This window comes from Dendrobates tinctorius, unplaced genomic scaffold (assembly GCF_039654945.1).
Source record: "Dendrobates tinctorius isolate UK_male_01 unplaced genomic scaffold, ASM3965494v1 ptg000022l, whole genome shotgun sequence".
NCBI lineage: Eukaryota > Metazoa > Chordata > Amphibia > Anura > Dendrobatidae > Dendrobates > Dendrobates tinctorius.
In genome coordinates this window covers 78978999-79002041 of record NW_027361690.1, presented here as the reverse complement: position 1 = coordinate 79002041, position 23043 = coordinate 78978999, and the positions used below count along the sequence as shown (strand labels likewise).

General features: G+C 47.8%; 1 protein-coding gene across 1 annotated transcript in view; it reads right to left on the bottom strand.

The window, feature by feature from the left end:
* Window positions 1-23043, bottom strand: part of ARRDC4 (arrestin domain containing 4) — a 174479-nt gene that overhangs the window by 21996 nt on the left and 129440 nt on the right. Inside the window, exon 4 of the mRNA XM_073568770.1 lies at window positions 735-837. Within this exon, the coding sequence (XP_073424871.1) occupies window positions 735-837 (103 nt within the window). The remainder of the gene's footprint in view (window positions 1-734; window positions 838-23043) is intronic.

Below are 23043 nucleotides of genomic sequence, written 5' to 3'. Positions count from 1 at the left end.
AAGGTGGAAGGTATGTACTTCTGTGACTGTGCCATGACCGCACATACTCTGGTGAATATATATGTATATATATATATATATATATATATACACATATTTTTAGGAAGGGGGTGGCCCAATAAGGACTTTTCGCTATAGGGGCCCCACAATTTCTATGTATGCCCATGTTACCTAATAACGAATAAATATGCAGTAGAGAAGATCAGCATTTCTCACTTGTCCTATAGCTGATATGGGGTCACTGTGGAAGGCTGTACAGAAGGTCTGACATCCAGAGTCCTTCTAACAGCACTAGGGAGTGATTTCAGACTCATGCAGGCAATCCCTTCTCTTCCCTCCTCTGCAGGCACAGGACATGTTACAGCATGAAGGAAGAGGTCAAACAAAGATGGGAGGAGCTACAGGAACATCTTGGGGGAGGGGAGAAACATAGGAGGAGCCTGTCTTGGGAGAAAAACAGAGGACGCTGGGGGCTGGGTGATTAGTGGCCTGCTGCTAGACAAGGCCCATATGGCATTGGACCTAATTCCTAGATGAATATTGATGAAAGGAAGAAATCATGTATCTTGTTAAAAAGAAGAATGTAAATAAAGGTTTTCTACATGAAATGTTTGACAGCGAAGTGAAAATAAATGCTGAAAATGACACTTAGAGCACAACTTTCAGGTACTGGAACTGAATCTTTAACAAATTAACCAATCCAATCTATAGTAAAAAAAAAAGATCAAACTTACCATTACAATAACCCTTCCTTCCAATTTTGGCACTTAGCAAGATTGGTCCGGAGGCACACAGCCAGCAGCCAACCATTTTCTCCTTAGATTGTTCTTCCGGTGTCTAGAGAATAAGAGCATTTCTCATATTACATTTATAACATAATACGCACTACACAAGCATGGTGATGCTGACAACAGATAGCCATTAAAGAAAATATGTTGTGATTAAAAGGTGCAATTAATAGATAGCAAATAGGTTATCCAGATATGAACATGGCAGGTAAATCATATAAAAGGCATACGCGAGATTATGTCCACCACATGGTCACAATTTACAGTGTTTATACAGCATTGACGACCTGCAGTGCTAATAGCTTCTCTTCGTTCAACTGGATAACACTGTATTGAAGAGCACACTCAGGAAAAAACACAATACATGGCAGGAAAACAGTAGTAAATGTGGTTCTCTTTCTCTGAAAACAAATGACACTTCAAAATGTTTTAAACTGTATAAACAGTCCAAATGTAATAATAAGTATCAGCATACAGTTGTGGCCAAAAGTATTGACACCCCTGCAATTCTGTCAGATAATACTCAGTTTCTTCCTGAAAATGATTGCAAACACAAATTCTTTGGTATTATTATCTTCATTTAATTTGTCTTAAATGAAAAAACACAAAAGAGAATGAAGCAAAAAACAAAACATTGATCATTTCACACAAAACTCCAAACTGGGCCAGACAAAAGTATTAGCACCCTCAGCCTAATACTTGGTTGCACAACCTTTAGCCAAAATAACCGACCAACAGCTTCCGGTAACCATCAATGAGTTTCTTACAATGCTCTGCTGGAATTTTAGACCATTCTTCTTTGGCAAACTGCTCCAGGTCCCTGATGTTTGAAGGGTGCCTTCTCCAAACTGCCATTTTTTAGATCTCTCCACAGGTGCCCGGTGTCTTTTATTAGTCTGGTAATCCCAAAAAAGCCATGACCTGCAAAAAAAATAACATAAAACATCACCAATATCCTTACCTCTCCGCCGTTCAGTCATGTCTCACGCTGCAATCCATCAGAAGGGGTTAAATAGTTTACAATGAGGACCGGTGCTAATGCGACCAGCCCCACTGTAAACTACTACAAAATGAATTGATTCAGCTCTGCGCAGGTGGGCTGAGTTAGAGAATGTACGCTAGGGTGTTTCATTTTTCCGAAGTTATGATTTTCATATGACTTTGCTTGAATCCTTGGTCTAAGTCATCTAAAAGATCCACGTGAAAACTTTTAGCGAAATCGATTAATATTTAGGGGTTGCACACTTTGATCACTTTTTTCTGAAAGTACTGAAATTCATGAAAATGTATCATAGACATCACACTAATGTGTATGTTGTGTTTCTATTATGCTTTGCAGATAGTTAAACTGAAAATGAGTACTAGAAAGGGAATTTGGTGACTTGAAAAGGTGCCTGGTGGTGATTTTTTGGGAGCTTGACTACCTTCCAAGGAACACGTGCTTTTAGTTTTTATTTACCATCACAAGGAAATGAAAGAAACACTCTCGTGTGCTGCTAAATCCACACATATTAAACTACAGGAAGTGTGGAAGTAAGCAAGTATCCCTGTCATGACAGAGGAGAATATCCAAACTCGTATACAGAAGTTATACAAGGAATATCAACATCTGGGTAAAGAGAAATCAAGAAACACTGACAAAGCTAATATGACGCGGCAGATTTGGAAAGGTGATCTTGATGAGCTATTTGATATTGCCAGGCAAAATGTGATGTCCATGAATACCGTACTAGAAGATGATAAAGCATTCCTTATGTCACAAAGAGAGGATCAAATGAGTTCATCAAAGAGTGGTGTAGATAAGGTTCTTGCCTCACAAATTAAAAAGAAAATAAATACAGAATAAAAGGAGGCATACAAGATGAAACATTATAAAGAAATCGCCAAAATGAACAAGACAGTTATAGTGGAACACTCAGTCTCATCTCCATCATCACCAATTCACGAAGAGGACAAATTTTCTGCACCACCAGAGAAACAATCTTGTACAGGTCGTAGATTAAAACCTCTTGATCACACACTCACGGCTACATGGGATCGAGAACAACTCTCCATTCGACAAGCAAGTCATAGAATCATAGAATCATAGAATCGTAGAGTTGGAAGGGACCTCCTGGGCCATCTGGTCCAACCCCCTGCTCAAAGCAGGATTCACTAAATCATCCCAGTCAGATGTCTGTCCAGCCTCTGTTTGAAGACTTCCATTGAAGGAGAACTTACCACTTCTCGTGGCAGCTTGTTCCACTCACTGATCACTCTACTTCATTTATTGCAACTGAAAAAGCCTTGCTCACGATGTTTCATGCATCTCCATATCTCCATCTACCGTTTTCCGAGCTCGGGTGATTAACAGAAGACAAATGGCTGAGAACATGGAAAAGTCACTGTTTGAAAATCCTCCTCATTTAGTCTTACATTGGGATAGTAAATTGTTGCCCTCGGTTGCCTGTGGGAGTGTCAAAACTCTAGAAGATAGAGTTGCTGTTCTTGTAACTGGAAAAGATTTTGAGCATTTGCTTGGAGTACCTGTTGCCCAGAAAAGTGCTGTGAGCTAATGCCTGAAGATGTTATTCAGTAGGTGGACCGATTCGCGCTACGTGATCGTATCATTGGTATATCTTTTGATACAACTGCATCTAATACTGGAATGATACAAGGAGCAAGTATTCGAATTGAAACTGAATTTGGGCAACCATTGTTGTGGTTGTCTTGCTGCCACCACACCCACGAATTAATCTTGAAAGGAGTGTTTGGTAACTGTTGTAACATACCATCAAGTGGTCCTGACTAGAGTTGAGCGAAACGGGTCGATCAATTTCAAAAGTCGCCGACTTTTGGCAAAGTCGGGTTTCATGAAACGAAACCCGACCCTAGGATGAGGTCGGCCACGAGGTCGGCGACTTACGCGCCAAAGTCGCGTTTCAAAAGTTTGTTTTGCGCTCTTTTTCAGCCAATCAGGATCCATGGACACTGTGGGCAACGTGATGACATAGGCAGGGGTCACCACCATCTTTCAGAAGGGCATGCAAGTGATTGGCTTGCTTTGGTGGGCGTCACAGGGGGTATAAAAGGGCGTGCACGCCGACCGCCATCTTACTTCTGCCGATCTCCGTATAGGGAGAGGTTGCTGATTCTGTAGGGAGAGTGTTAGGCAGGGAAGAAGACAAAAAAACTGCTTCTGCTGCTAGCGATTTTTGCCTGCACAACACACCAGTCACTGTGTGTGCAGTGCAAGGGGAGGCTATATAGTGGTGTATCAGTGGTGTTGGTTGTTGGGCTGCCTTCTAAGGCTTCCTGACATTCCTGCATTGCTGTTTACCCACTGCTCCGCAAACTGCTTTTTTAAAAGCAATCCAATCTCCCTTATCCTCTAGTCACTTTTGTCACAGCTGTGCCATCGAGCCTGTGACATAGCGCTCAGATATCAGTGGGCCTCACACAATCCAAAAGTGTCCAGTGTCCAAAAGTGTGTGCAGAGATTCAAAATCTCCCTTATCCTCTAGTCATTTTGGTCACAGCTGTGCCATCGAGCCTGTCACATAGCGCTCAGATATTCATTGGGCCTCACACAATCCAAAAGTGTCCAGTGTCCAAAAGTGTGTGCAGAGATTCAAAATCTCCCTTATCCTCTAGTCACTTTGGTCACAGCTGTGCCATCGAGCCTGTCACATAGCGCTCAGATATTCATTGGGCCTCACACAATTCAAAAGTGTCCAGTGTCCAAAAGTGTGTGCAGAGATTCAAAATCTCCCTTATCCTCTAGTCACTTTTGTCACAGCTGTGCCATCGAGCCTGTGACATAGCGCTCAGATATCAGTGGGCCTCACACAATCCAAAAGTGTCCAGTGTCCAAAAGTGTGTGCAGAGATTCAAAATCTCCCTTATCCTCTAGTCATTTTGGTCACAGCTGTGCCATCGAGCCTGTCACATAGCGCTCAGATATTCATTGGGCCTCACACAATCCAAAAGTGTCCAGTGTCCAAAAGTGTGTGCAGAGATTCAAAATCTCCCTTATCCTCTAGTCACTTTGGTCACAGCTGTGCCATCGAGCCTGTCACATAGCGCTCAGATATTCATTGGGCCTCACACAATCCAAAAGTGTCCAGTGTCCAAAAGTGTGTGCAGAGATTCAAAATCTCCCTTATCCTCTAGTCACTTTGGTCACAGCTGTGCCATCGAGCCTGTCACATAGCGCTCAGATATTCATTGGGCCTCACACAATCCAAAAGTGTACAGTGTCCAAAAGTGTGTGCAGAGATTCAAAATCTCCCTTATCCTCTAGTCACTTTGGTCACAGCTGTGCCATCGAGCCTGTCACATAGTGCTCAGATATCAGTGGGCCTCACACAATCCAAAAGTGTCCAGTGTCCAAAAGTGTGTGCAGAGATTCAAAATCTCCCTTATCCTCTAGTCATTTTGGTCACAGCTGTGCCATCGAGCCTGTCACATAGCGCTCAGATATTCATTGGGCCTCACACAATCCAAAAGTGTCCAGTGTCCAAAAGTGTGTGCAGAGATTCAAAATCTCCCTTATCCTCTAGTCACTTTGGTCACAGCTGTGCCATCGAGCCTGTCACATAGCGCTCAGATCTTCATTGGGCCTCACACAATCCAAAAGTGTCCAGTGTCCAAAAGTGTTTGCAGAGATTCAAAATCTCCCTTATCCTCTAGTCACTTTGGTCACAGCTGTGCCATCGAGCCTGTCACATAGCGCTCAGATATTCATTGGGCCTCACACAATCCAAAAGTGTCCAGTGTCCAAAAGTGTGTGCAGAGATTCAAAATCTCCCTTATCCTCTAGTCACTTTGGTCACAGCTGTGCCATCGAGCCTGTCACATAGCGCTCAGATATTCATTGGGCCTCACACAATCCAAAAGTTTCCAGTGTCCAAAAGTGTGTGCAGAGATTCAAAATCTCCCTTATCCTCTAGTCACTTTGGTCACAGCTGTGCCATCGAGCCTGTGACATAGCGCTCAGATATCAGTGGGCCTCACACAATCCAAAAGTGTCCAGTGTCCAAAAGTGTGTGCAGAGATTCAAAATCTCCCTTATCCTATAGTCACTTTGGTCACAGCTGTGCCATTGAGCCTGTCACATAGCGCTCAGATATTCATTGGGCCTCACACAATCCAAAAGTGTCCAGTGTCCAAAAGTGTGTGCAGAGATACAAAATCTCCCTTATCCACTAGTCACTTTGGTCACAGCTGTGCCATCGAGCCTGTCACATATCGCTCAGATATCAGTGGGCCTCACACAATCCAAAAGTGTCCAGTGTCCACAAGTGTCTGCAGAAATTCAAAATCTCCCCTGTCCTATAGACACCTTGTACCTTGTTTTACATTACTATATAGTTTGTTGGATTTTGTCTACATTTCTACCAAAAATGAGGAAGGCTGGTGGAAGAGGCCGTGGAATTGGGCGGGGGTTGGCAGCTGGTAATGATGGTGTTGGTGGTGGATCTGATGGTAGTGGCAAGAGCAAAATAGGACCGAATGCAGGAGGTGTTGAGCCTGCGTCATCGTCTGGCTACATAAGGCCTCGAACGCTTAGTTTTCTAGGAGTTGGCAAACCGCTTTTAAAGCCAGAGCATCAGGAAAAAGTTTTGTCTTACATTGCTGACTCAGCCTCCAGCTCTATCGCCTCCTCTTCTTCAGTTGTAAAAAGTAAAAGCACTGAGTCGTCATTGGAGGCTCATGTTCATGAACCACACCTTTCCTTGTGTCCTTCACCCCAACCAAGATTGAAGGATGACGCAGGCCATACTACTGATTACTCCATGGAGCTGTTTTCACATACCATGCCTGGATTATCAAGTCAAATGGTGAATTACCCAGGCCAAGATGAATCTGACATGGAGTGCACTGATGCACAGCCGCTGATGGATGATTCTGCTGGTACATTCACTCAGAGCACTACATTGTCCTCGCAGTGTACAGAGCCAGATTCTGACCCTGATGAGACTCAGGTGCCCCTTCCCGCACACTATACCACCATACACGGTGACACAGAGGAAGGTGCACATGACATAGAAGAGGAGGTGATGGATGACCCAGTTGTTGACCCAGATTGGCATCCATTGGGGGAAGAGGGTGCTGCTTCCAATAGCTCAGATGAGGAGCATCCACAGCAGACATCGACATCGCAACAGCTGTTATCTGGCAGGTTCCAAACATCAAAAGAGTTGCTGGACAGCTTGTCCAGAGGGTCAAAAGATCACAGCGTGCTAGGCCGCAAAATGTCTGCCAAAGTGGGGAGAGTGCAGTGTGGCACTTTTTTGAACAAAATCCTCATGATCAGGCCAAGGTTATCTGTAAGAAGTGCGCAAAGACCTTTAGCCGAGGGAAAAATCTGAAAAATTTGAATACCAGTTGCATGCTTAGACATTTAACCAGCATGCACTTGCAAGCGTGGACACAACACCAAACCTCAAGTGCCACATGTGCAACTGATCACAACGAAGGTAGTCAGCAACGCTACATTGTTTCCCCCACTGTAAGCCCACCGGTTAGCACAGCAGCAAATGTTGAGGTGTCGTTGCAAGGCCACAGCAGTCAGGGAATCCCACTGTTATATCAACGAAAGACTGATTCTAGGCCATCAGAAAGAACACCAACTCCATCACCATCATCAACCCTCTCTCAGTCCGCCCTGTCCACCGCTACTTCCACCATATGCAGCTCTCAAGTCCAGCTCACCCTCCCAGACACTATGAGTAGGTCAAGAAAGTACTCAGTCTCTCATCCGCGTACACTGGGTTTGAACGCCCACATTGCCAAACTAATCTCGTTTGAGATGATGCCCTTTCGGTTGGTGGAAAGCACAGCTTTCCGCGAACTCATGGCCTATGCAGTACCACGCTATGACCTACCCAGTCGCCACTTCTTCTCTCGCAAAGCCATCCCAGCCCTCCACCATCATGTGAAAGACCGCATTGTCCATGCACTCAAGCAGTCAGTGAGCGGAAAGGTGCACCTCACAACTGATGCATGGTCCAGTCAGCATGGCCAGGGCCGTTACGTGTCCATCACTGCGCACTGGGTTAATGTGGTGGATGCAGGGTCCACAGGGGACAGCGGTGGTGGGACAGTGCTGCCTAGCCCACGGTATAGGAAACAGTTGGCTGTAGGCGTTCGACCCTCCTCCTCCTCCTCCAGAAGATAAAGCTAGTCCACAGAGCGCAGTCGTACGAGCACTCCATCTGCAGCTGCCACTGTTGCACATGATGTGTCCCCCTATCGAGCCGCTAGTGGAAAGCGTCAGCAGGCTGTGTTGCAGATGATATGTTTGGGCAACAGACACACCGCCGAGGTGCTGGCCGAGTACTTGAAGCGACAAACTGAGTCATGGCTGGGCAGTGTACATCTTGAGGCAGGCAAGGTAGTTAGTGATAACGGCCGTAATTTTGTGGCAGCCATAGCCCTTTCAAAACTCAGCCACATACCTTGCTTGGCTCACACCTTGAACCTGGTGGTGCAGTGCTTCCTCAAAAATTATCCGGAGTTAACAGCCCTGCTCCAGAAGGTGCGAAGACTGTGCGCGCACATCCGCCGGTCGCCTGTACACTCCGTTCGTATGCAGAAGCTGCAGCGATTGCTCCACCTTCCCAACCACCGCCTCATTATCGACATTGCAACAAGGTGGAACTCCACCCTGCACATGGTGGAGCGGCTGTGCGAGCAGAGGCAGGCCATAATGCATTTGTGGGAGGATACACGGCCAGGCACTTTGAGAGCAGACATGGAGTTGACAGGTGTGCAGTGGTCGAAGCTGAAAGACCTCTGTAAAGTCCTTCAGTGTTTTGAGGAATGCACACGGCTGGTAAGCGCAGACGACGCCATCCTAAGCATGAGCATCCCACTTATGCGTCTGCTCATGCAAACTTTGACGCACCTTAAGGAGCAGGCGTCTGCAGCCAATGTTGATGAGGAGGAAGAGGAGGAGGGAATCCTTGATGACATTCAGCCATTGTCTGCTCAGGGACCTCTCCTGGACGAAGTGGAGGAAGAAGAGGAGGAGGAGGATGATGATGGGGATGATTACTTAGGGGAGGAGGATGCATCTCGTGGGGCAAGTGAAAATGTTGGCGTGGCAAGGTCTGGTACAGGGTTTGTGCGTGACTGGAGGGATGTGGATTTGCCAGTAAGTGCTCCTCCACCCAGCACTCGCAGTGCATCATTGACACCGGGAACATTGGCCCACATGTCAGATTATGCCTTGCAGATCCTAAAAAGGGACCCCCGCATTGCCAAAATGATGAACGATGACGACTACTGGTTGGCCAGCATCCTGGATCCACGCTATAAAGGCAAATTACAAAACATCATGCCACAGGAGAACCTTGACCTAATATTGGCTAATAAACAAGCAACTCTGGTAAATCGGTTGCTTGAGGCATTCCCAGCACACAGCAGCGGTGATGGTTCTCACACGAGCCGTACGGGCCGGGGGCAGCTTGGCAGAGGTGTTCGTGGTGCACACAGCAGAAGTGGCGTTGGAGACAGGGGTTTCATGACAATGTTGTGGACTGATTTTTCAAATACCGCTCACACAACTGGTAATACTGCATCGATGGAAAGTGACAGGAGACAGCAGTTGTCAACTATGGTTACAAACTACTTTTCCTCCCATATCGATGTTCTCCCACACAGGTCATTCCCCTTTGACTATTGGGCCGCTAAACTGGACACCTGGCCTGAATTGGCCCAATATGCCTTACAGGAGCTCGCTTGCCCAGCTGCAAGTGTGCTATCGGAAAGAGTCTTCAGTGCAGCTGGATCAATCCTGACAGAAAAAAGGACCCGTCTGTCAACCCAAAATGTGGATGATCTAACCTTCATTAAAATGAACCATGCATGGGTTTCCAAGGATTTTGTCCCACCTTCCCCTGATGACACATAGGGTGACAGAAAAATGGCTTGCTTTGGTCCACCTCTTCCTGGGACTTCACCTATTTCGCCTTTTGCATCAGCTGAATGTCCAACATCAACATATGCCACTTTCTAAAACTCCCTAACTGTGCTGCCTCCCCCCCCCCATGGCCGGGGTCACCACCTAGCGCACGACACCGTGCGAGTGCCGTTGCCCTGGACAGGTGGGTAGGCCGACTCTTGGGCGCGGGCACTGGCACAGGGTCCCTCATAGTGCAATCAAGTGTCTCTGACGGTGGTGGTGCACACCCGCCGTCAGACACACCGCTGTACTATGAGGGGCCCAGTGCCAGTACCGACGCCCACGAGTGGGCCCCCCTTGCTTGGGCAGGGCCCCAGCATTTGCAATCTTTACCTCTCCTTGCTCCTCCGCTGTGTAATCTGGGCCGTCAAATCCATACTTTGCCTGACACCGTCTGAGCATGCCTCCTGATGTATAGACATATATTTTGAATGTGTACGCTATCCATACATGTTATCTGGGGATACGGTACCCTTTCTAACCTTTGTGCAATCACGTGCAATCCATACTGGGCCTAACACCGTCTGAGCCTGCCTCCTGAGACATATATTTTGAATGTGTACGCTATCCATACATGTTATCTAGGGATACGGTACCCTTTCTAACCTTTGTGCAATCACGTGCAATCCATACTGGGCCTAACACCGTCTGAGCCTGCCTCCTGAGACATATATTTTGAATGTGTACGCTATCCATACATGTTATCTGGGGATACGGTACCCTTTCTAACCTTTGTGCAATCACGTGCAATCCATACTGGGCCTAACACCGTCTGAGCCTGCCTCCTGAGACATATATTTTGAATGTGTACGCTATCCATACATGTTATCCGGGGATACGGTACCCTTTCTAACCTTTGTGCAATCACGTGCAATCCATATTGGGCCTAACACCGTCTGAGCCTGCCTCCTGAGACATATATTTTGAATGTGTACTCTATCCATACATGTTATCCGGGGAAACGGTACCCTTTCTAACCTTTGTGCAATCACGTGCAATCCATACTGGGCCTAACACCGTCTGAGCCTGCCTCCTGATGTATAGACATATATTTTGAATGTGTACGCTATCCATACATGTTATCTGGGGATACGGTACCCTTTCTAACCTTTGTGCAATCACGGGCAATCCATACTGGGCCTAACACCGTCTGAGCCTGCCTCCTGAGACATATATTTTGAATGTGTACGCTATCCATACATGTTATCCGGGGATACGGTACCCTTTCTAACCTTTGTGCAATCACGTGCAATCCATACTGGGCCTAACACCGTCTGAGCCTGCCTCCTGATGTATAGACATATATTTTGAATGTGTACGCTATCCATACATGTTATCCGGGGATACGGTACCCTTTCTAACCTTTGTGCAATCACGTGCAATCCATACTGGGCCTAACACCGTCTGAGCCTGCCTCCTGAGACATATATTTTGAATGTGTACGCTATCCATACATGTTATCCGGGGATACGGTACCCTTTCTCACCTTTGTGCAATCACGTGTAATCCATACTGGGCGTGAGAACGGCTGGCGAGCTGTTAAGCAAGCTACAGCACCTGTGGTTTGCACACGTAAGTTTTTCATTTTTTCAGGAATGACGGTTAGGCCTAATTCCGGAACTGCGGTTGACCTGCACTTACTGGGAAATCATTGTTCGCCGGTAATAATTGTAATCAGTGATCCCCATCACTAACGTTGTTCAGCGGGTTATCTGCACCTGTAAGCGACAAACGCTGGCCTTTTCAGTGTAGCGCACATGCAGCCACGGACATGTAAGGGCATGACACACCAGTTATTGGCCAATCTCATGTGCCAGAGCCTCACGTGTCCCTCTAGTAAGCCGGACTCGGACCGCGGGGCATGACGGAGTCTCGTTCGTTAACGGAATTAAGTTTGCAATGTGTGCATCTGTTCTGTAGCTGGCATGGTTGAGGTTTCCCAGGTGGAGTCGAATTTAACCGTAGGCTCCACTCCTGGTGGTGCCCTTCTGGACATTCCTTTAAGGTTCAGCTTTGCAACCATACTGCCCACGTAAAACAAACACTTTGCCTTCATGAACGCTGTTTGGAGGGTCATGACTCGTGGTAATAACGCCGCCCAATCAGTTAACCTGCTAGAGAGATCCTTCGTTGCTCCCAAGCATGACATCACACTCCCTAGGAAGAAGGTAATGCCACTGTGGCGACCGTACTCCTGGGGGCGACACAAGTGCACTGATGCCCAGCCACTGCTCGATGAATCTGCTGGTACATTGACCCAGACCACTACATTCCCCTCGCACGCTACCCGGCCTGAATCTGACCCTGATGAAACTCAGGTTACCCTTCCCATATACAGTTCCATCTTACACGGTGACAAAGAGGAAGCTGCAGATGAAAGTGCAGGTTCGGCCCACCCGCCATCAGACACACCACCGTACTATCAGGGGCCCTGTGCCAGTGCCGTCGCCAACGAGTGGGCCCCCCCTGCTTGCCCAGGATCACAGCACTTGCAAAGTTGAAATACTGTGCAGTGAGATGGAAGATGGGGACGACGAGGAGTGTAGACTAGTACAGGGATTCCCTAGCGAGGAGACTTATTTGATTGTTTTCAATGTTGGGACAGCAATTTTTGGGGAGCACTATACTCTGGAGAATGATAGATGGGGCCCACCATACACTGGAACATTCCAAAGGTGGACATCAGACACTGGAGCAGCATTTACAGGGCCCATTATACACTAGAGCATTAGAAATGGGGCCCATTATGTTTGGAGCATTATTTGGGCCCATAAGACAGTGGAGCTTCATCCATGGGGACCAACATATACTGTAGCATTATGTGGAGCTCATCATATACTGTTTCAAACATTATATGGGACCAATGATTCTGTATGGAGAACTAGATGGGCCTCGTCATGAGATGTAAAAAGTGAGGTATTTTTCATTGTACTATACCGCTATTTCTCTCCCGTATCGGAGCATGATGAGTTGTGGTATGTGTTAAAGGGGCGCTCTTTCGCCCAGGGCACATGAAAACCTGCAGCCAGCCCTCCCCCCCCACAACTTTAGCCAAATAACCCCCATTTTTCAGTGCCTAACTTGTATTATGAAGTTAATTAAGGTTGACAAGCTTAAGTAAGAAGAATTGATGCTTTTGGCATTCAAATGGGCACTGTAGGTGTGTTTCCTGTCCTCCTCTCACTGCCGACTTTTATTCCCCATTGACTTACATTGGGTTTCGTGTTTCGGGACGACCCCGACTTTTCCCTATAATCGGACGATCTTGCTCGACCCGACTTTTGGAAAAGTCGGGTTTCACGAAACGAAACGCGACCCTAAAAAACCAAAAGTCGCTCAACTCTAGTCCTGACTAGAGTTGAGCGAAACGGGTCGAACAATTTCAAAAGTCGCCGACTTTTGGCAAAGTCGGGTTTCATGAAACGAAACCCGACCCTAGGATGAGGTCGGCCACGATGTCGGCGACTTACGCGCCAAAGTCACGTTTCAAAAGTTTGTTTTACGCTCTTTTTCAGCCAATCAGGATCCACGGACACTGTGGGCAACGTGATGACATAGGCAGGGGTCACCACCATCTTTCAGAAGGGCATGCAAGTGATTGGCTTGCTTTGGTGGGCGTCACAGGGGGTATAAAAGGGCGTGCACGCCGACCGCCATCTTACTTCTGCCGATCTCAGTATAGGGAGAGGTTGCTGATTCTGTAGGGAGAGCGTTAGGCAGGGAAGAAGACAAAAAAACTGCTTCTGCTGCTAGCGATTTGGCCTGCACAACACACCAGTCACTGTGTGTGCAGTGCAAGGGGAGGCTATATAGTGGTGTATCAGTGGTGTTGGTTGTTGGGCTGCCTTCTAAGGCTTCCTGACATTCCTGCATTGCTGTTTACCCACTGCTCCGCAAACTGCTTTTTTAAAAGCAATCCAATCTCCCTTATCCTCTAGTCACTTTTGTCACAGCTGTGCCATCGAGCCTGTGACATAGCACTCAGATATCAGTGGGCCTCACACAATCCAAAAGTGTCCAGTGTCCAAAAGTGTGTGCAGAGATTCAAAATCTCCCTTATCCTCTAGTCACTTTGGTCACAGCTGTGCCATCGAGCCTGTCACATAGCGCTCAGATATCAGTGGGCCTCACACAATCCAAAAGTGTCCAGTGTCCAAAAGTGTGTGCAGAGATTCAAAATCTCCCTTATCCTCTAGTCACTTTGGTCACAGCTGTGCCATCGAGCCTGTCACATAGCGCTCAGATATCAGTGGGCCTCACACAATCCAAAAGTGTCCAGTGTCCAAAAGTGTGTGCAGAGATTCAAAATCTCCCTTATCCTCTAGTCACTTTGGTCACAGCTGTGCCATTGAGCCTGTCACAGAGCGCTCAGATATTCATTGGGCCTCACACAATCCAAAAGTGTCCAGTGTCCAAAAGTGTGTGCAGAGATACAAAATCTCCCTTATCCTCTAGTCACTTTGGTCACAGCTGTGCCATCGAGCCTGTCACATATCGCTCAGATGTCAGTGGGCCTCACACAATCCAAAAGTGTCCAGTGTCCACAAGTGTCTGCAGAAATTCAAAATCTCCCCTGTCCTATAGACACCTTGTACCTTGTTTTACATTACTATATAGTTTGTTGGATTTTGTCTACATTTCTACCAAAAATGAGGAAGGCTGGTGGAAGAGGCCGTGGAATTGGGCGGGGGTTGGCAGCTGGTAATGATGGTGTTGGTGGTGGATCTGATGGTAGTGGCAAGAGCAAAATAGGACCGAATGCAGGAGGTGTTGAGCCTGCGTCATCGTCTGGCTACATAAGGCCTCGAACGCTTAGTTTTCTAGGAGTTGGCAAACCGCTTTTAAAGCCAGAGCATCAGGAAAAAGTTTTGTCTTACATTGCTGACTCAGCCTCCAGCTCTATCGCCTCCTCTTCTTCAGTTGTAAAAAGTAAAAGCACTGAGTCGTCATTGGAGGCTCATGTTCATGAACCACACCTTTCCTTGTGTCCTTCACCCCAACCAAGATTGAAGGATGACGCAGGCCATACTACTGATTACTCCATGGAGCTGTTTTCACATACCATGCCTGGATTATCAAGTCAAATGGTGAATTACCCAGGCCAAGATGAATCTGACATGGAGTGCACTGATGCACAGCCGCTGATGGATGATTCTGCTGGTACATTCACTCAGAGCACTACATTGTCCTTGCAGTGTACAGAGCCAGATTCTGACCCTGATGAGACTCAGGTGCCCCTTCCCGCACACTATACCACCATACACGGTGACACAGAGGAAGGTGCACATGACATAGAAGAGGAGGTGATGGATGACCCAGTTGTTGACCCAGATTGGCATCCATTGGGGGAAGAGGGTGCTGCTTCCAATAGCTCAGATGAGGAGCATCCACAGCAGACATCGACATCGCAACAGCTGTCATCTGGCAGGCCCGTAGCACTCCAAAGACAGGTTCCAAACATCAAAAGAGTTGCTGGACAGCTTGTCCAGAGGGTCAAAAGATCACAGCGTGCTAGGCCGCAAAATGTCTGCCAAAGTAGGAAGAGTGCAGTGTGGCACTTTTTTGAACAAAATCCTCATGATCAGGCCAAGGTTATCTGTAAGAAGTGCGCAAAGACCTTTAGCCGAGGGAAAAATCTGAAAAATTTGAATACCAGTTGCATGCTTAGACATTTAACCAGCATGCACTTGCAAGCGTGGACACAACACCAAACCTCAAGTGCCACATGTGCAACTGATCACAACGAAGGTAGTCAGCAACGCTACATTGTTTCCCCCACTGTAAGCCCACCGGTTAGCACAGCAGCAAATGTTGAGGTGTCGTTGCAAGGCCACAGCAGTCAGGGAATCCCACTGTTATATCAACGAAAGACTGATTCTAGGCCATCAGAAAGAACACCAACTCCATCACCATCATCAACCCTCTCTCAGAGCGCCTTGTCCACCGCTACTTCCACCATATGCAGCTCTCAAGTCCAGCTCACCCTCCCAGACACTATGAGTAGGTCAAGAAAGTACTCAGTCTCTCATCCGCGTACACTGGGTTTGAACGCCCACATTGCCAAACTAATCTCGTTTGAGATGATGCCCTTTCGGTTGGTGGAAAGCACAGCTTTCCGCGAACTCATGGCCTATGCAGTACCACGCTATGACCTACCCAGTCGCCACTTCTTCTCTCGCAAAGCCATCCCAGCCCTCCACCATCATGTGAAAGACCGCATTGTCCATGCACTCAAGCAGTCAGTGAGCGGAAAGGTGCACCTCACAACTGATGCATGGTCCAGTCAGCATGGCCAGGGCCGTTACGTGTCCATCACTGCGCACTGGGTTAATGTGGTGGATGCAGGGTCCACAGGGGACAGCGGTGGTGGGACAGTGCTGCCTAGCCCACGGTATAGGAAACAGTTGGCTGTAGGCGTTCGACCCTCCTCCTCCTCCTCCTCCTCCTCCAGAAGATAAAGCTCGTCCACAGAGCGCAGTCGTACGAGCACTCCATCTGCAGCTGCCACTGTTGCACACGATGTGTCCCCCTATCGAGCAGCTAGTGGAAAGCGTCAGCAGGCTGTGTTGCAGATGATGTGTTTGGGCAACAGACACACTGCCGAGGTGCTGGCCGAGTACTTGAAGCGACAAACTGAGTCATGGCTGGGCAGTGTACATCTTGAGGCAGGCAAGGTAGTTAGTGATAACGGCCGTAATTTTGTGGCAGCCATAGCCCTTTCAAAACTCAGCCACATACCTTGCTTGGCTCACACCTTGAACCTGGTGGTGCAGTGCTTCCTCAAAAATTATCCGGAGTTAACAGCCCTGCTCCAGAAGGTGCGAAGACTGTGCGCGCACATCCGCCGGTCGCCTGTACACTCCGTTCGTATGCAGAAGCTGCAGCGATTGCTCCACCTTCCCAACCACCGCCTCATTATCGACATTGCAACAAGGTGGAACTCCACCCTGCACATGGTGGAGCGGCTGTGCGAGCAGAGGCAGGCCATAATGCATTTGTGGGAGGATACACGGCCAGGCACTTTGAGAGCAGACATGGAGTTGACAGGTGTGCAGTGGTCGAAGCTGAAAGACCTCTGTAAAGTCCTTCAGTGTTTTGAGGAATGCACACGGCTGGTAAGCGCAGACGACGCCATCCTAAGCATGAGCATCCCACTTATGCGTCTGCTCATGCAAACTTTGACGCACCTTAAGGAGCAGGCGTCTGCAGCCAATGTTGATGAGGTGGAAGAGGAGGAGGGAATCCTTGATGACATTCAGCCATTGTCTGCTCAGGGACCTCTCCTGGACGAGGTGGAGGAAGAAGAGGAGGAGGAGGATGATGATGGGGATGATTACTTAGGGGAGGAGGATGCATCTCGTGGGGCAAGTGAAAATGTTGGCGTGGCAAGGTCTGGTACAGGGTTTGTGCGTGACTGGAGGGATGTGGATTTGCCAGTAAGTGCTCCTCCACCCAGCACTCGCAGTGCATCATTGACACCGGGAACATTGGCCCACATGTCAGATTATGCCTTGCAGATCCTAAAAAGGGACCCCCGCATTGCCAAAATGATGAACGATGACGACTACTGGTTGGCCAGCATCCTGGATCCACGCTATAAAGGCAAATTACAAAACATCATGCCACAGGAGAACCTTGACCTAATATTGGCTAATAAACAAGCAACTCTGGTAAATCGGTTGCTTGAGGCATTCCCAGCACACAGCAGCGGTGATGGTTCTCACACGAGCCGTACGGGCCGGGGGCAGCTTGGCAGAGGTGTTCGTGGTGCACACAGCAGAAGTGGCGTTGGAGACAGGGGTTTCATGACAATGTTGTGGACTGATTTTTCAAATACCGCTCACACAACTGGTAATACTGCATCGATGGAAAGTGACAGGAGACAGCAGTTGTCAACTATGGTTACAAACTACTTTTCCTCCCATATCGATGTTCTCCCACACAGGTCATTCCCCTTTGACTATTGGGCCGCTAAACTGGACACCTGGCCTGAATTGGCCCAATATGCCTTACAGGAGCTCGCTTGCCCAGCTGCAAGTGTGCTATCGGAAAGAGTCTTCAGTGCAGCTGGATCAATCCTGACAGAAAAAAGGACCCGTCTGTCAACCCAAAATGTGGATGATCTAACCTTCATTAAAATGAACCATGCATGGGTTTCCAAGGATTTTGTCCCACCTTCCCCTGATGACACATAGGGTGACAGAAAAATGGCTTGCTTTGGTCCACCTCTTCCTGGGACTTCACCTATTTCGCCTTTTGCATCAGCTGAATGTCCAACATCAACATATGCCACTTTCTAAAACTCCCTAACTGTGCTGCCTCCCCCCCATGGCCGGGGTCACCACCTAGTGCACGACACCGTGCGAGTGCCGTTGCCCTGGACAGGTGGGTAGGCCGACTCTTGGGCGCGGGCACTGGCACAGGGTCCCTCATAGTGCAATCAAGTGTCTCTGACGGTGGTGGTGCACACCCGCCGTCAGACACACCGCTGTACTATGAGGGGCCAAGTGCCAGTACCGACGCCCACGAGTGGGCCCCCTTGCTTGGGCAGGGCCCCAGCATTTGCAATCTTTACCTCTCCCTGCTCCTCCGCTGTGTAATCTGGGCCGTCAAATCCATACTGTGCCTGACACCGTCTGAGCCTGCCTCCTGATGTATAGACATATATTTTGAATGTGTACGCTATCCATACATGTTATCTGGGGATACGGTACCCTTTCTAACCTTTGTGCAATCACGTGCAATCCATACTGGGCCTAACACCGTCTGAGCCTGCCTCCTGAGACATATATTTTGAATGTGTATGCTATCCATACATGTTATCCGGGGATACGGTACCCTTTCTAACCTTTGTGCAATCACGTGCAATCCATACTGGGCCTAACACCGTCTGAGCCTGCCTCCTGAGACATATATTTTGAATGTGTACGCTATCCATACATGTTATCCGGGGAAACGGTACCCTTTCTAACCTTTGTGCAATCACGTGCAATCCATACTGGGCCTAACACCGTCTGAGCCTGCCTCCTGATGTATAGACATATATTTTGAATGTGTACGCTATCCATACATGTTATCTGGGGATACGGTACCCTTTCTAACCTTTGTGCAATCACGTGCAATCCATACTGGGCCTAACACCGTCTGAGCCTGCCTCCTGAAACATATATTTTGAATGTGTACGCTATCCATACATGTTATCTGGGGATACGGTACCCTTTCTAACCTTTGTGCAATCACGTGCAATCCATACTGGGCCTAACACCGTCTGAGCCTGCCTCCTGAGACATATATTTTGAATGTGTACGCTATCCATACATGTTATTCGGGGATACGGTACCCTTTCTAACCTTTGTGCAATCACGTGCAATCCATACTGGGCCTAACACCGTCTGAGCCTGCCTCCTGAGACATATATTTTGAATGTGTACGCTATCCATACATGTTATCCGGGGATACGGTACCCTTTCTCACCTTTGTGCAATCACGTGTAATCCATACTGGGCCTGAGAACGGCTGGCGAGCTGTTAAGCAAGCTACAGCACCTGTGGTTTGCACACATAAGTTTTTCATTTTTTCAGGAATGACGGTTAGGCCTAATTCCGGAACTGCGGTTGACCTGCACTTACTGGGAAATCATTGTTCGCGGGTAATAATTGTAATCAGTGATCCCCATCACTAACATTGTTCAGCGGGTTATCTGCACCTGTAAGCGACAAACTCTGGCCTTTTCAGTGTAGCGCACATGCAGTCACGGACATGTAAGGGCATGGCACACCAGTTATTGGCCAATCTCATGTGCCAGAGCCTCACGTGTCCCTCTAGTAAGCCAGACTCGGACCGCGGGGCATGACGGAGTCTCGTTCGTTAACGGAATTAAGCTTGCAATGTGTGCATCTGTTCTGTAGCTGGCATGGTTGAGGTTTCCCAGGTGGAGTCGAATTTAACCGTAGGCTCCACTCCTGGTGGTGCCCTTCTGGACATTCCTTTAAGGTTCAGCTTTGCAACCATACTGCCCACGTAAAACAAACACTTTGCCTTCATGAACGCTGTTTGGAGGGTCATGACTCGTGGGAATAACGCCGCCCAATCAGTTAACCTGCTAGAGAGATCCTTCGTTGCTCCCAAGCATGACATCACACTCCCTAGGAAGAAGGTAATGCCACTGTGGCGACCGTACTCCTGGGGGCGACACAAGTGCACTGATGCCCAGCCACTGCTCGATGAATCTGCTGGTACATTGACCCAGACCACTACATTCCCCTCGCACGCTACCCGGCCTGAATCTGACCCTGATGAAACTCAGGTTACCCTTCCCATATACAGTTCCATCTTACACGGTGACAAAGAGGAAGCTGCAGATGAAAGTGCAGGTTCGGCCCACCCTCCATCAGACACACCACCGTACTATCAGGGGCCCTGTGCCAGTGCCGTCGCCAACGAGTGGGCCCCCCCTGCTTGCCCAGGATCACAGCACTTGCAAAGTTGAAATACTGTGCAGTGAGATGGAAGATGGGGACGACGAGGAGTCTAGACTAGTACAGGGATTCCCTAGCGAGGAGACTTATTTGATTGTTTTCAATGTGTTGGGACAGCAATTTTTGGGGAGCACTATACTCTGGAGAATGATAGATGGGGCCCACCATACACTGGAACATTCCAAAGGTGGACATCAGACACTGGAGCAGCATTTACAGGGCCCATTATACACTAGAGCATTAGAAATGGGGCCCATTATGTTTAGAGCATTATTTGGGCCCATAAGACAGTGGAGCTTCATCCATGGGGACCAACATATACTTTAGCATTATGTGGAGCTCATCATATACTGTTTCAAACATTATATGGGACCAATGATTCTGTATGGAGAAATAGATGGGCCTCGTCATGAGATGTAAAAAGTGAGGTATTTTTCATTGTACTATACCGCTATTTCTCTGCCGTATCAGAGCATGATGAGTTGTGGTATGTGTTAAAGGGGCGCTCTTTCGCCCAGGGCACATGAAAACCTGGAGCCAGCCCTCCCCCCCCACAACTTTAGCCAAATAACCCCCATTTTTCAGTGAGTAACTTGTATTATGAAGTTAATTAAGGTTGACAAGCTTAAGTAAGAAGAATTGATGCTTTTGGCATTCAAAAGGGCACTGTAGGTGTGTTTCCTGTCCTCCTCTCACTGCCGACTTTTATTCCCCATTGACTTACATTGGGTTTCGTGTTTCGGGACGACCCCGACTTTTCCCTATAATCGGACGATCTTGCTCGACCCGAGTTTTGGAAACGTCGGGTTTCACGAAACGAAACGCGACCCTAAAAAACCAAAAGTCGCTCAACTCTAGTCCTGACATCCAAGATTTTCCAAAAGTTCCAAAATCAGCGGAATTCAGTTGATAATAAGTCCTATTCCACGATGTTAGATGGAGAAAATCCCATTCAAGGTTTTCTAGAAGAACAATGTGTGAAAATGGTGGACTATCTCAACAATGTCTTGAAAGATGGCAGTGGGTCGCCCCGCCCAGGGCCAAGGGGTACTCGGTACCGGGCCGGTTTAAGCGGGATGTGTCACAGCAGCGGGGACCCGGTCCGTGGCCCTGGGCGCCAAATTGATAGGGGGAGTTTGAATGGTAGAATGTAGTTAATGGAATAGTTCGTGACGCCACCTGTGGTGTTCGGCAAGCGAGATGTTAAGCCGACGCTGCTTGCAGATCCTCTGGGGCTGGTGGTGTGTTGCAGCCAAGATGGTGAAACTCCCCACAGGTGAAGCTGTAGCCCCAGGGCAGTGAAGATGTGGAGTTAGAGGAGAGGCACAAGCAGTGTAGAAGCTGGTACCCAGATTTTGCAGTGCTGGGTGTGTTGGCACAAGAATCAATGGAGGACACCATGGCTTGTAGTTCCAAAACTTTACTCATAGTCTGTAGTACACACAGGTGCCTGCCTCCGTACTATGTCCTCCGGTTCAGAGGCTCAATCAACCTCCAGGTCAGATGGAATGCTCCCTTCCAACGCTCCACCAACATGTACCTTTCTGAACGTCTCCTCTTATAGCGCCTTTAAGTGTGAAGATCTCTTAGTACTGGGTTACACTGGAGTTCCTCCTGACAGATGTTCCCAAGAACTCTACTTGTACGGCAGACAGCTGTAGCCTGCTTCGGGGACTCCTCACTCCTGAGTCCCGGCTCTCTATCCAAGTTGCTGTTGTGCCCCCAAGTCTTAGATGGGAGTAGTGCATTTACAGCCCACTACTCCACCGGTGTCTGCTGCAGGACCATTAGCATCCATACCACCTTGCGCTTAGAACTTCTAGGCAGGGTTCTCTCCTAACTCACATCCTCTCTGTTCCCTTTTTCTCCTTCGTTCCGTACTAATCTCTCTCTCTTATGGAAGATCAGGTTTCAGTTCAATGTCTTTCTCCTTCTTTCCTTTCCCGTGCCAGCAAATCCAGGTCACTGAGGTCTGCTGCAGCACCTCCTTCCTCCATCCCTCTCTCAGGGATCTTCTTTCCTCACTCCTCTCTGAGTGGCTTCCTTTCCCAGACTGACCTGTAATCCTATAGAAAGAACACCGTGAGCACAACTCAAGATGGTGCTAAGGTTAGGTTCCCAAACCATTAAAGCAACAAATATGAACCTAGCACTCAACTTAAAGGTATTTGTAAGGCGGTTTATTGTAGTACACGAAAAAAGACGTTTCGGTCAATGTGACCTTCTTCAGCTACGTGTGGTATATAGATTGTGTAGAGCTTATAGGCATCTATCAGAAAGGACGATGGTGCATTAGGCATTGAGGAGAATGATCTCTCTAAGGTAATGAGCTTGTCAGTATATAGGAGAGGGGCAAACGTGCCTCCAGATGCGGTGTCCACCGGCCATGTGCAAAAAACGCGCGTTTTTTATGCGTTTTTTCCACGCGGCCCCAGTCTCATAGAAAATAGCTAGAAATGCGGATTTTTCCGCAAAATTAATGAGTATGCTGCATTTTTTTACCGCAAAGCGTTTTTTCGTGGAAAAAACACATCAATATGCACAAAAAGTGCAGAATTCATTAAAATGAATGGAATTGTTCTTGTAGCGTTTTTGCCGGTAAAAACGCTTAAAAAACATGAAAAAAACGCTTACGTGTGCACACAGCCTGAAAGTGCTGTCTCTACATTACAGCAGCTTGTGGCTGTTCTCTCCATGACATTTTTGTTCCTGCACAAAGTAATGTGTTGGTTATCTCAGAAACTGGACCAGTGTCTATCCCCTTAAATTAAAGGGAAGCCATCGTCAATAAATGTCCACATAATGCTCCAAGTACAATTTCATTCTA